The sequence below is a fragment of the Protopterus annectens genome, chromosome 14.part0, assembly GCF_019279795.1.
Source record: "Protopterus annectens isolate FY-2018-M chromosome 14.part0, PAN1.0, whole genome shotgun sequence".
NCBI classification, from domain to species: domain Eukaryota; kingdom Metazoa; phylum Chordata; order Ceratodontiformes; family Protopteridae; genus Protopterus; species Protopterus annectens.
The window spans coordinates 664,787,577-664,800,546 of NC_056748.1; the positions used below are offsets into that span (position 1 = coordinate 664,787,577).

Consider the following 12,970-nt stretch of genomic DNA (forward strand, 5'->3'; position numbering starts at 1 on the left):
ACCCTACATAACCGCGAGACCACTAAGATCCAGCCAGAAAAAACCCCTGCAGGTCACAAAAGCCAATAATTCTGCTGCAGAAGCATTATTCTCCTGCACTAAAGCCAAACTCTGGAACTCCCTCCCATCCTCTGTTACCTCTGAAACATCTTGCACCCACTTCAAATCCTTACTAAAATCACGCTTAAAAACTTGCCAGATATGCCCTTGTAAACCCCCCCCCCCCCCAATACCATCCACTTCACCCACCCACTACCTCTCTCGGCCCCCTGTCAACAACCTACTCTTAGCAAGCTTGGCTACTCATGTTCCCAGCATCCTACCACATAATACTAACTTCTTGTAGCATCAACTGCTAATGGCTGTTATGTACCTCAAAAACAGATTGTATCAATCATTCACTGATGAATCTCAACTACATTTGTAACCATGTTTAGTATATGTCACCAGATTTTAAAATTGTACTGTGTTGTACTGCTGTTTTACATCTATGTTTTATTCCTGTCTTACATCCTCAGCTGGACTAATGTCTATATTTAAATGCAATGTTTTTTAACTGTATAATGCAAGTAATACTTTATGTGGAGCTTTTCTCCCTGGGCGTCTGCTGAAAACGGACTTGTGTCCAGTCGGATTCTCTCGGTCAACAAATGTAAGTAAATAAATAAGATATCCTGTCATGACAGCTGTGTACTTGGTACTAGGGATTCTGTCTCATCACGTCAGATGGACAAACTGGATAACCTTAGATACAGAAGTTCTGTACTTAACCATAGTGCTGGATCTTGATTATCCCCAGTATGTCCACAGTGACGCACTGCCTGCCTTTCCCCCTCCAGTTTCACTTTTTCATGTCTCTGGACAGATTTTGTAGCCCTAACTCCATGCCTGTCCTCCACCTGAAGTTACTTCTTTGTCTTCCTCTTGTCTGCTTGTTTTGTGATTTAGACTACAAACTCAGTTTGAAAGCTACAGAAGAGATGTCCAGTACATTGTGGAAGAAGCGACAAAGCTCGTGCTTTGGAGAAGCTAAAGTTGCCATTTGCATCCACCAAATGGCAGATAAAACAATCCATAGTAGATGGGCTAGGGATAACAAAGATCCTGCCTTATGATAAGTAAGTCAGGAATTGCATTGTTTGAATTTTACCTTGTTCTAAACTCTGCTCTCATTTCCAAGCTGAATTAGAAAGAATGTAGTTATGCAGTGTGACAAAGCTAAAGTAGGTAATTTTATTTTAGTGTGATGCATTCTAACTCTCATTATACCTCCTTATTGTAATACAGTTGACTATTACCACCTTAGTCTTGATTCACCACTGGCACTGCAAATGTAAAGTTGGATTCTGTTGAAGTTGGCATTGATTTTGAACGAGTTTAATTTCTGTTTATAGAATTTAATTTTATTTATTTATTTTTTAAAGGTGGTCAATAATGGATGTTGAAAAGAGAGAAGTAGATTGTCTCGTGGTGACATAAAGTTCTTCTGGATTTCCTTTCTGACGAAACTGTGCACCAGGCTTAATTTTTTCAGTCATTGAGCTGCATGGAATTTCAGAAAAATATGAACAGACCATGCTGTATCATCAAGAGACATGTGCCTGTTTGGTTTTATTTTGAGCTACTCTAAAACTGGCAGAAGTGGACTAAACTGAAATGAAGGACGTAGCATATTGGTCACCCAATGAGGTGTTAATCTGGCTCGCCAAAGAAGGTCTTCAGGAATATTCTGAATCTTTTCAAAAGACTTCTGGAAAAGATTTATTGCAGCTCAATGTTGACGATTTTAAGAACCCACCTCTGTCACTTGTATCTTCAGACAGTGGGAGACAGATTCTCGAGAAAATAGAAACGCTAAAAATTGAGAGCCAGATAGAAGTGCATAAGAATGGCCATGCAAATGGGCACCTCATTTTGTCTCACGGCACAGACAGTGATAGCGAAATTCCAAATGGTAAAAGCAAACCAAATGGAATACCTAATGGATTTCGGAAAGAAATGGTCAAAATTTCTATGCCTGAGATTGAACGATCACAGTATCCACTTGAATGGGGAAAGACTGCTGTAGCTTTTTTCTATGCACTTTGTTGTTTTGTTACGACTACGGTGATGATTTCTGTTGTCCATGAAAGAGTGCCTCCCAAGGAGGAGTATCCCCCCTTACCGGACAAGTTTTTTGATTTTTTTGATAGGGTTGAATGGGCATTTTCCATTTGTGAAATTAATGGAATGATTCTTGTGGCAGCTTGGTTTTTCCAGTGGCTGCTGCTGAAGTACAAGTAAGCAAGCATTTTCAGTGTATACGTTTTTTTTTTTTTTTTTCATTTCTGTTCTAAGATTTACAAGTTATACTGTTGTGAAAAGGCTTATTTTCTGTGTGAAATTATAATTTTAATTGAAGCTTCCTCTTTGTTCCATCACTCTACTAGATTTCTCATGCTGCCTGTCCCTTTGCTTACTATGATAGACTTATTTCTGTGTTATATTCTCCTTTACTTGGAGCATCTGCTATCCTTGCAAGCTGTGAAGATGCAAGCTTCTGTAGCCCTTTCCCAAACACTCCATATCTATTTCTGAAAGCCTTTAAGGACTTATGAAAATAGACAGTATTGCCCCCTCCCAAAAAAAATGAAGTTAAGCATTTTATTTTGAGAGGTGTGTGCCATTGTCACCATCTGGATACAACAGTTTTCTGCACCTCTTTCTGATGTATTCCAAAGGTCTGAACCATATGTTCAGAATTGATTGCTGCTTGCTAAGTGGTTTGTTGATAGTAACCAACAGGTATTGCAGAACAGGTTTCACTGCCATCAGTGACTCACTGGCAGTGGTCACCTGAGCCATGCCTTCACAGCATTGAGGATATATGAGAAAGAATTTGAGAGAATCACTAAATCCGAACAACCATATGTCCTGTTCTTTTGTATGCTCTTAAACATCATCATCTTCCTGAAGGAAAGGTATCAAGAACCCATGATGCCTGAGAAGTGTCTTCCTAGGAATGTAGTAGAGGGTAAGGCCTCCATCTTCATTGGAGAAGTGGCCTACGTTCCTGTCTGTGTTAGCAACCATGGCCTTTTAATGAAGAAAGGGATGAATGCCCAGTTGACTTACCTAGCCAACAAAATATAAATTAATTAAGTAAATGAAGACCAGCTTGTCTTTCAGGCCAATCACCTGCCCTCTATGATGAAAACCTCACTGGATGGAAGATCATCCGCTACCAGCTGTTAAGTTCCGTCTTCCATGACTTCTGAAATCTGTTCCATTTTTCTTTTAACAATAAAAGGATCTAAAATCAGAAGACTGAGCTTCAGTGCTGGATCCTGATAATCCAAGAAGGGAATGGATTGGCCTGAAAGAGAAGCTGTTTTTCATTTACTTGTTAGTTTACATATTGATGACTGGGTAGATCAAGCTGGGTATTCATTCCTGTCGTCATCCAATACCCAAAGAGACAGGCACCCATATAGAGAAATGTACTTGTCTGTTAATAAAAATATTTCAGATACATTAAATGTTCTGACAGTAACTGTTTTGTAGAAGAGTACTGTATGTAGTGGCAGAACTGTATCATGTTAAAACAAAGTTAGTATCAGAAGCTAACACGAGCAGTTACCAGACCAGTAGGTTAAAGTGCATACGTAGCAATGTCCAGCTGCTTTAACATGAGCATTTCATAAACATTGCTGGGAAAATAAGTTTATGCCAACCATTAATTTTTTTTTTTTATTTGTTTTGCAACTGCATACATGATCGTTGCTTAACATGACCTAGATACTATGTTGGATGCTATAGTGCACTGTCAGAAGAATGATGCAAGGGTGCCATGTTGCTACTAGATGCAAATCTGTGGGACAACCATAGACTGCCTTTTTTTTGTAATGGTTGTCTTACCCTCGTATTTCTGCTGGGTTAGTGATAATTCAAGTAATTTTATGAGATCAGGAAAAGTACCTGAAGCAGGATGTGGAGGTTTATTGAAACCTTCATACCAGTGTTTGCATTTCATATGATTTCTCAAGAGTGAATTAAAGATGTGTAGAAATACACAACTGGGTTTGCTAATTCCACAATAAGGAACAGGCTTGGAAACAGTCACCCTTTTTTGTAATTGGTGAAGGGAACCTTGTTGTAGGCAGCTGTGTTGTGATCAGTGGACTTTTTGTTGGGCACACTAGTTAAGTTTATGAAAAAGATGTCCCCTTGGTTATGCAGGAGTGTGCAAGCTCAAGTGAGTTTAATTTGACTTTGAATCCTGAGCTTTCATCTTCCTTCTTGTTAGTAGTAAATTGTATTGAAAGCAATGTCAGCCCAATGTCGAACCTCACCACTCAAGTCGTGTTAACACATTTCTCCCATTTATGTGCAGCAGTTGATAGTGTTCTGCGGGAAAATTACTGCTGTAAGTGGCATACGGTCAGTGTAGACTTGACACCAAGAAGTCTACCTTGATCAGTGCTTTAACCATGTCCTTAGTGATAATTTGACCACAGTGAAGGATAGAAAAATAAGAGTAAGACCATTTCTTTACAAATTTTAGTTTTATAATTATTTCAGCATACTAATGACAGAGTACTTTTCTCAAAGTGGGACTGCTTTTTCATTATTTCATGTAGTTCAGAAACAATCCTTCATATAGTTAAAGCCAGCCTAAGTTTTATTCATTATCACTATGAACGACATGAATGAAACATTGTTTTTTGTCGGTATGCTGAAGGAAATTGCATGGCTTTGTGAGCATAGTAGATGAAACAACATGGCTGTCAACATACTGAAATTAAGCCATTTGCCTCTTCACTAACAGAACATGGATGTGAGGTGCCAGACACGGTTTATTAAAAAACTCATATTTCAGTCTGTGAAACCTGTTTTCCCACATTGTCTTCTCTGTTTTATTTTCTAAGTAATACTTGAACCAGCTTGTTAGTATACATCTCAAGTTTGTAGGGTTTTTCATCATATTTTAGGTCTGTTCATAAAATGTGTGGTTTTATGAAAAATCTATTGAGGAATTTAGTCATTTAAGAAAAACAAACCTTTGTTTTTTCAGACTTCATATCCTTGAAAATGAGTGCTAACACAAAACTTGATGTTCTTCGTGTTTCACTGTTGCAGTCATTACATTTGGGTAATTTGCTGGCAGGTTGCCCTCAGTCGGCCTGATTAACAAAGTCTTGGGTCATGCGTCAGTTGCTGTCCCTTCTTCCATGACGTCAGGGGTATAAAACATGCAGCCGATGCCATTACATCAGTCTTTCTTGCCGTGCGGTGCCCAAAGCAGAAGCAGTTCGCAAGTGCCGGCCGGCAGACTCCTGAAATTTTCGTTTTCGAGTTTCAGAACCGAAGTCTTCAACTTAAAGCTAAGTACCCCGTTGGGGAAACTTTTTCTTGCTCCTTACTGATGTCAGTAAAAGTTAATAATTGCATTACTTGTGGAAAGCAAATACCTCAAAGATTTTCATTCGTACTGTATTCCTTGCCTAGGCCCTTACCACAATGTACCATGCTGTCAGTTTTGTGCTTTATTTAATCAGCGCAATGTCCGTCGTCAGTACATTTTTGCCTCTAAATATTTCTGTTCTCAGTTTAATTATCCAGAAATGTCGTCTGTTAGCCATCCGACTACGGGGATTACGAAAAAAAGCAAAGATAAAGACAGAGACAGGCCGCCGATGTCCAAAACTGCCGCCGACGCTTCTCCTAAGCCAGTCACCAGTTCGCCAGTACTCAGTGAGGCGCTTTTGCAACCCTTGATGCATGCTGCTTCCAGGCCTCTACTGAGACCCTTTCAGAGTCCGGTATGCCGTGCGATACTTCAACTATGGAACCCATGGATGTCTCTACCTTGGATGGGTCTGGAGCCGCTGTGCAGGCACTGGTTTCTGAGGGTGTATTCAGGCCTACAGTCTTGCATGTTAAATCGACACCGCCTTCATTACTAGGGCCTAAATCTCGATCCATGTCTAAAAAAACGATGCCCAGGCCACATGCTCAGGCCCCCTATGCCTAAAAAACAAATAATAAAAATGGCTGAGGATCTAATTACACTAATCGGGGGTAGTCAACCCCCCCCTCCCCAAGAGGCCTAGGACTGAGCTGGATTATGAATCTTCTGATCAGGATTCTATTTCTTCTGACACTTCTGATGACCTGGATTTATCCATACCTACTTGTGAGTATTCTGATGCAGAGGATTCCATTCCCTCTGCTTCCCCTCCTGAGGATTTTTCTTTTGGGGAAACTTTACATACTTTAAGGGAGCATTTCCACTGGGGAAGCCAGGAATTTTCTGATTCAAAAAAGAGGCTTGGGGATTTCCTTCTTCTGCGTCAGCATTTTGGCTATACCTCCTGTACTAGACATTGTTGATGTGTTCTCTGAATCCAGTTTGGCCCCTGATTCTCTGCCTCCGGCTCCTAGTAAACCTGAAAGATACTACAGGGTTCCTGAGTCCCACAAGTTCATTTTCAAAAATCCTGTTGAAGATCCAGAGACTATTTCTCAGGGGCCCAAGTGCATTAAGGCTTCTACTGCTAAAAATCTTACCCCTTCTGATAGAGACTCCAGGGCACTGGATAGATGGGGTAAAAAGTTTTATACCTCTGCAACCTTGGCAATCAGCGCTTTAAACTTCTAATTTCATATGTTAAAATATCAACAGCATATTATTGGACTGCTTAAGCAGAAAATTATGTTGATTCCTGACTGTGTGGAAAATAAAGATTTACAGGATTTAATGCATTCTGCTGAACAAGGTGGAAAACTTACTTTGCAATGTGGTTTTGATTCTTTAGAGGCCTCTTGCAGGGCTGCTGTTACTGGGTCTGTGCTTAGAAGGCATGCTTGGCTGAAGGAGCAATCTTTGCCTGATCTTGTTAAAGCTAAATTGTTGGATGCTCCTTTAAATCAGCACTGCCTGTTTGGCAATAAGGCTGAAGAAGTTCTTAAAAAGATGGAAGATGAAGCTAAATCTATGCAAACTGTTACAACCGCCAAGATTTAGTAGGCACTGGCCTACTAAGAATTGGTGCTTTCCAGTCCCTTCCAGGTCCTCTCAAGCCAAACCAAGGCACAGCAAAAACACCAGGTTTCAGTCCCAGGGGACTCGCAGAACTGAGCAGTGGGGGGCCTCCACTTCCAAATCTGGAAATAACAAGACACTCCCCTATGGTAAACAGTCTCAATGACTTCCTTTTAAAATTCCCAAACACTTATCTTTTGACTGCCCCTTTGGGGGGAAAGATTGCTCTTCATGCAAAGAACTGGGAACTCATAACCCAGGACAAATGGGTTTTAAATATAGTGTCCCAGGGATAAAAATTTCATTTTCACATGTTGCCAACACCAAACGGGTGGCCAGACCTGCCCCCAAATCAGTGTGCAGAGGCTCAAAAACAAGTACTTTTCCTCTTAAGAATGGGGGCTATTCAAGTGGTACTAGAAGAGGAAAAGGGACAAGGTTTCTATTCCAGGCTTTTTCTGGTACCCAGAAATGACAAATCATGGCGTCCAATGCTGGACCTGTCTACTCTAAACACCTTTCTGGAGATTACAAAATTCAAGATGCTGACTCTTCACCAATTACTTCCTATGCTAGCCAAAGATGCCTGGTTGGCAACTCTAGATTTAAAAGAAGCATACCTGCACATCCCAATCAAGGAATCATGGAGAAGATGCCTACGCTTCAAAGCAGGCTACTTGCATTATCAGTTTTCTGCACTGCCCTTTGGCTTGTCTACTGCGCTCAGGGTACTCACAAAGTGCCTGGCTCCAGTTATTGCTTTTTGCAGGCAAAGAAATATTCAGATATATCCATACCTGGACGATTGTCTAATTAAGGCAGAAAACCAGGGCATACTTTTAAATCATCTGGCGTTTGTAAAAAGAGTTCTAACTTGTCTAGGGTACACCATAAACGAAAAGAAATTACAACTGGTACCCTGTCAACAGATTACATTCCTGGGTGCAAGCTTGAATACAACTGCCCAGATGGCTTTCCTCATGCCAGATTAGCAAATTCAAAGTGGCCACAAAAACCCTGCTATCTGCAAGCTTTGGGGTTCATGGCCTCCTGCATTCTTCTAATTCCATATGCAAGACTGCATATGAGGAAACTACAGTGGTATCTAAAAAGTCTATAGAGTCAACATTGTCACAGCCTGGAAACGATGATTCCTATCGTAACTTGCCTACGCCTGGAGTTCCTGTGGTGGGCAGAGGCCTGCCACATAAACAAGGGACTACCATTCACACTACCCCTTGCCGCCCAAACCCTAACTATGCATCAGACTACGCATGGGGGGCTCACCTGGCAGGGAAGTACATTCAGGGCAAATGGAATCCAAATCAAATGTACCTATATATCAATCAAAAAGAAATGTTAGCTGTACAGAATGCTCTGAAAGCCTTCAAGGACTACATTTTCCAGGACAACTAATGGTAAAGACGGACAACACCATGGTTATTTGGTACATAAACAAGCAGGAGGGTACACATTCCTACCCCCTTTGCAGACTAGCCATGGCACTGTGGAACACAGCCTTGAGCTACTAAGTGCATCTGCAAGCTCAATTCCTGCCAGGAAAATTGAATACACTGGCAGACGGACTAAGCAGAAACCTCATGGACCCACACGAGTGGAAACTGGAACCAAGGATTTTCAACATGTTGACAAGCGAATGGGGGGGCCCAGATATAGATCTATTTGCCTCCCCCCAGAACTACCAGTTGAACAAGTTTTGCACAAGGACTCCTCACAAACAAGCCTGGAAAGTGGATGCTCCGTCATTCAGCTGGAAAAACCTATCCGTCTACGCCTTTCCCCCACTGCCGCTGCTCTCCAAAGTTCTACTAAAAGTCAAACAGGACAAACCAAGGATGATTCTGATTGCTCTAGACTGACCGCGCCAACACTGGTACCCCCTCCTGCGCAGTGTGTCACAATTATCTCCATGGCACCTGCCTCAGATCCATTCCCTGCTGTCTCAGCAGGAGAACCAAATTCTGCACCCTCAGCTTCCAACATTGAACCTTGCAGCCTGGCTCATCACTTAAATTCACCCTTATCATCCCTCAGCAAACCTGTAATGGATGTCATCTTGGAGGCAAGGAAACCTAGTACTAGAAAATCTTATGCTGACCAATGGAAAAGATTCTGTGCCTGGAACCAGTCTTTAGGGATGAGCACAGCAGTGCCCAATTTTCCTCAGATTTTGCAATACTTAACTGAGATGCTTCACAAGGGCCTGCCTTTTTCCTCCATTAAAATCCACACCTCAGCTATTTCAGCTCATTACAACACAGAACCTCCCCTCTTCTCTTCTCCTCTGCTCAAGCAGTATCTCAGAGGGGCAGAAAACATGAGACCACCCAGGAGAGCTCCAACCCCTGCCTGACATCTTAGCTTTGTTATAGAGAAACTGACTCGACCTCCTTTTGAGCCAGCTGCTACTTCAGACTTAAATTTGCTTTCTTGGAAAACAGCCTTCCTTTTAGCAATCACCTCAGCTAGAAGGATATCTGAATTACAGGCCCTTATGGCAGTGGTGCCTTTCATCATCTTTCATGTGGACAGGGTATCTCTCAGGACCAATCCATCCTTCATGCCCAAGGTGGTTTCCAGTGTGGCTCTTAATCAGTCCATTCATTTGCCTACCTTCTTTCCCAATCCACAGAACAAAGGGGAATGGATTTTGCATTCCTTGGATGTGCACAGACAACTTAGATCCTACTTGAACAGGACTAAACCTCGAAGAAAATCTGAACTGCTGGTAGCATTTGCTGCTGGGGCAACAAGGAAGGCTATTTCAAAACAAACCATTTCTAAATGGGGAAGCCATTGCATTCATTTTTGCTATAAGCACCATGGAAAACCTGTCCCCCAGGGGATCAGATCTCACTCCACCAGGGCTGCATTTACTTCTGCAACCTTTCTTAGAGGTGTTCCTACCAGGGACATCCTAGAAGCCGCTACCTGGAGCTTTGTACATACTTTCACCAAGAATTATCATTTACCAATTTACTCTAAATCCAGAGCTGGCTTTTCCACTGCTGTCTTGCAGGGCCTTATAGCTGGCCCTAATGCTGTATAAACTCCTCCTCCAAACCATAGCTTTGGGAATATACCCAAATGTAATGACTGCAACAGTGAAACATGAAAAACATAGTACAGTTGTGTACACTTAACAATAAATGTTGATGTTGTAGTGTCTTCACTTTTGCAGTCCTGGTTACCCTCCCTCCAGCCCCCTAACTTTTTCTGGCTATTCCTCTACTTTCCTTTACTATGCTTAAAAGCCTTTTTGGTGTATTTGCTTTTTGTTGGAGGTATACTTTTGTGTTTATGTTTATTTGCTCCCCATTAGGGGGACACCTGACATCTGGGGCAAGAAACACTGATGTAATGGCATCAGCTGCATGTTTTATACCCCTGACGACCTGACGTCATGGAAGAATGGACAGCAACTGACGCAGGACCCAAGACTTTGTTAATCAGGCTGACTAAGGGCAACCTGCCAGCAGATTATCCAAATGTGTAATGACTGCAATAGTGAATACACTCTAACATCTACATTTATGGTAAGTGTACACAACTGTACTTTGTTCTAACAACTTTCGAGGTTTATAAAAGTGGTAATTAAAATTTGTCTTTCATTTTGGGCCTTTGTCCCCCGTCGTATTTTTTGTATTTGTGAAGATTTCTTTAGTTTAGAGGTTGAGAGGTATGCTTTGAAATGTTGATAGACTCTTGTACCGGTTAGTATTTTAATGGCACTGTTGCTCAGTGTTGAAAGCCTTAGAAAAATGCTGTTCCTGGTTTTGAGATACTTTGTTCAGCTTGCCCATTATTGTATATATTTTTTTTATTTATCTTTTAAAATCTCTTTCCCGTACTACTTTGTCTGATTGCTGTGACTCTTCCTGTTCATCCCCAAACTGGGTGAGAGACAATTGCAGGGAAGCTGTCATCCCGGCAATGATTTTTTTTTTTTTTTGCTGCTTTGTTCATCCTACCATTTTCCTGCAACTGCCTGCTGGGTATTAAGGGCTTGGTTGCATAGGGAATGGTGTAAACACTTGTCACCCATATCTGTGAGTGATGGCACCTACCCCATACTCCTATCCCTTTAGAAGTTATATTGCTCTGAACGTCTTTTGTCCCCACTGGGGATATAGACTTGGTAGATGTCCTAAACCTATCCCCGTCCAGCTCTCCCTCCTGTGAAAGGTGAGCAAGGTGCATTTTGTCATTCTTCCACTCCTTAGCAAGCTCCATACTACCTGGGTTGCTAATTGGAGGCTCTTCTTCTCTACTCCAATGCAGCTGGCCAAATTTGCATTTGTTTACTGGTAAAGTCCAACTAGCAGATGTCTGGGAAGAAAAGATGCACATTGTGTACATTTGAACAAGCTAACAGTGAAAATGTGCAATATAACACTTATTGTGCTCAATTGTTAAATTAGATTATCGGGTTGCATACTCTGTAGTGTGTACAGCATATTAAGCTCAAGCACATCTGTTAACCACAGTATATACAACATGCAAGGCCGACTCATTAGAGCATCCAGCATTGTTTTACAGTGAGAGCATATACTTCCACTGTAATTTAATCACACTGACCGCAAGTAATATTTATGCAGACTTTGCGTGCTCAGTTAAATTCATGTGAGACTTGTAACTAAGTGATTAGTATAGTAAAAGTGAGCAAAATTTTTGGTATTTATTTGGACTGCATGAGGAGGAGACTTAGTAATGGATATGTACAAGGGCAAGAGTGCTTTATTGATAGCTGTGATTTCACTGGTGTTTTAATCACAGCCCGTATATAATTTACATTTGGATTTGAAACTATACTTGGGATAAGGTTTTGAATAAGAAGGGTTTTGCAGGACCATGTTCTTGAGAGGTACATTTTCCAAGAGATTTTAAATAGTAGATAAGATGATATATTCGCATATCTTTTGGAATTTATTTCTGTGGTTTAAGGGGTATACAAAGGATAGACAGGCGCCATTATAATTATTCGATTTTTGAGTGAGTGTTGGTTTAGGGAATTTGTTTTGAATGTTTTATCTTTAAGGTCTTATCAGGATGACATCACCAATGAAAATTGAAGGTATTGTCATGCTTGCTGTAGACAATTTGTGAACTAAATTATCTTGTAAGAAGAAATTTGTGTTGTGCTTAACTGACAGAATTGAAACTGCAAGGACTGAATGGTAGTTAACACTCCGTGTTATGCCATTTCACAGTCTCCAGTTTTTGCTGCACATTAACCTGGGCTTATTGATTTTTTTTTTTTTTTTTTTTTTTTTTCTGTGTGTGTGTGTACAGGATTACTTTTTATCTTTCCAACTTCAGGTTTGAGAAATTAATTTTGTATACATTTTCTTATCGGTGTTTTATCTGCTTTGAATCCAGGCCTGTCTGTCTTGTAGTATCCAGATCTCTGGTTAGGAAATGTCTGCAGTCAGGCTATTCCACGTAGTAGGTGTATATTTGTAGCTTCATTTCTTTTTAGCCTGCAAAATTTTCAGTTGTCCATTTTATGCTGAAGTCAACCAGACAACTCACAGAAGACATTATTTAAAAACTCAGGCTCATTTATTTTTCCCAAATGTATCACATGATGTGCAGTGATGCGCTGTTTTTGTTTTCCCTTGATGGCGTTTGGAAAACATTTGGGATGCTTTTCAATAAAGGGGGGGGGGGGGTCTGTAGATACTTCTTTTCCAGAACTCTGGAAGATAAATATGCACTTTCTATAAAGGTTTATGTTCATCATTCTTACTGCTGCAGTAGCCTTTGGCTGTATGAGCTGAATCCTGCCTAGGATACAGCAGCCAGCCGGCTTCATAAAGCTCTGTCTCTCTCACACCTGATTGTCTAGTTTCTTGGAGGGATATCAGCAGTCAGAGTGTAGAAATTTTCAGTACTTTCCTGGCTCCACAAGATGCAGCAGTTCTG

General features: G+C 41.0%; 1 protein-coding gene across 1 annotated transcript in view; it reads left to right on the forward strand.

Moving 5' to 3' along the window:
• Positions 1-1,425: 1,425 nt before the first annotated feature.
• SGMS1 (sphingomyelin synthase 1) overlaps positions 1,426-12,970 on the forward strand; it is a 602,805-nt gene continuing 591,260 nt past the window's right edge. Inside the window, exon 1 of the mRNA XM_044056415.1 lies at positions 1,426-2,279. Coding sequence (XP_043912350.1) covers positions 1,657-2,279 — 623 coding nt within the window. The 5' untranslated portion in view covers positions 1,426-1,656. The remainder of the gene's footprint in view (positions 2,280-12,970) is intronic.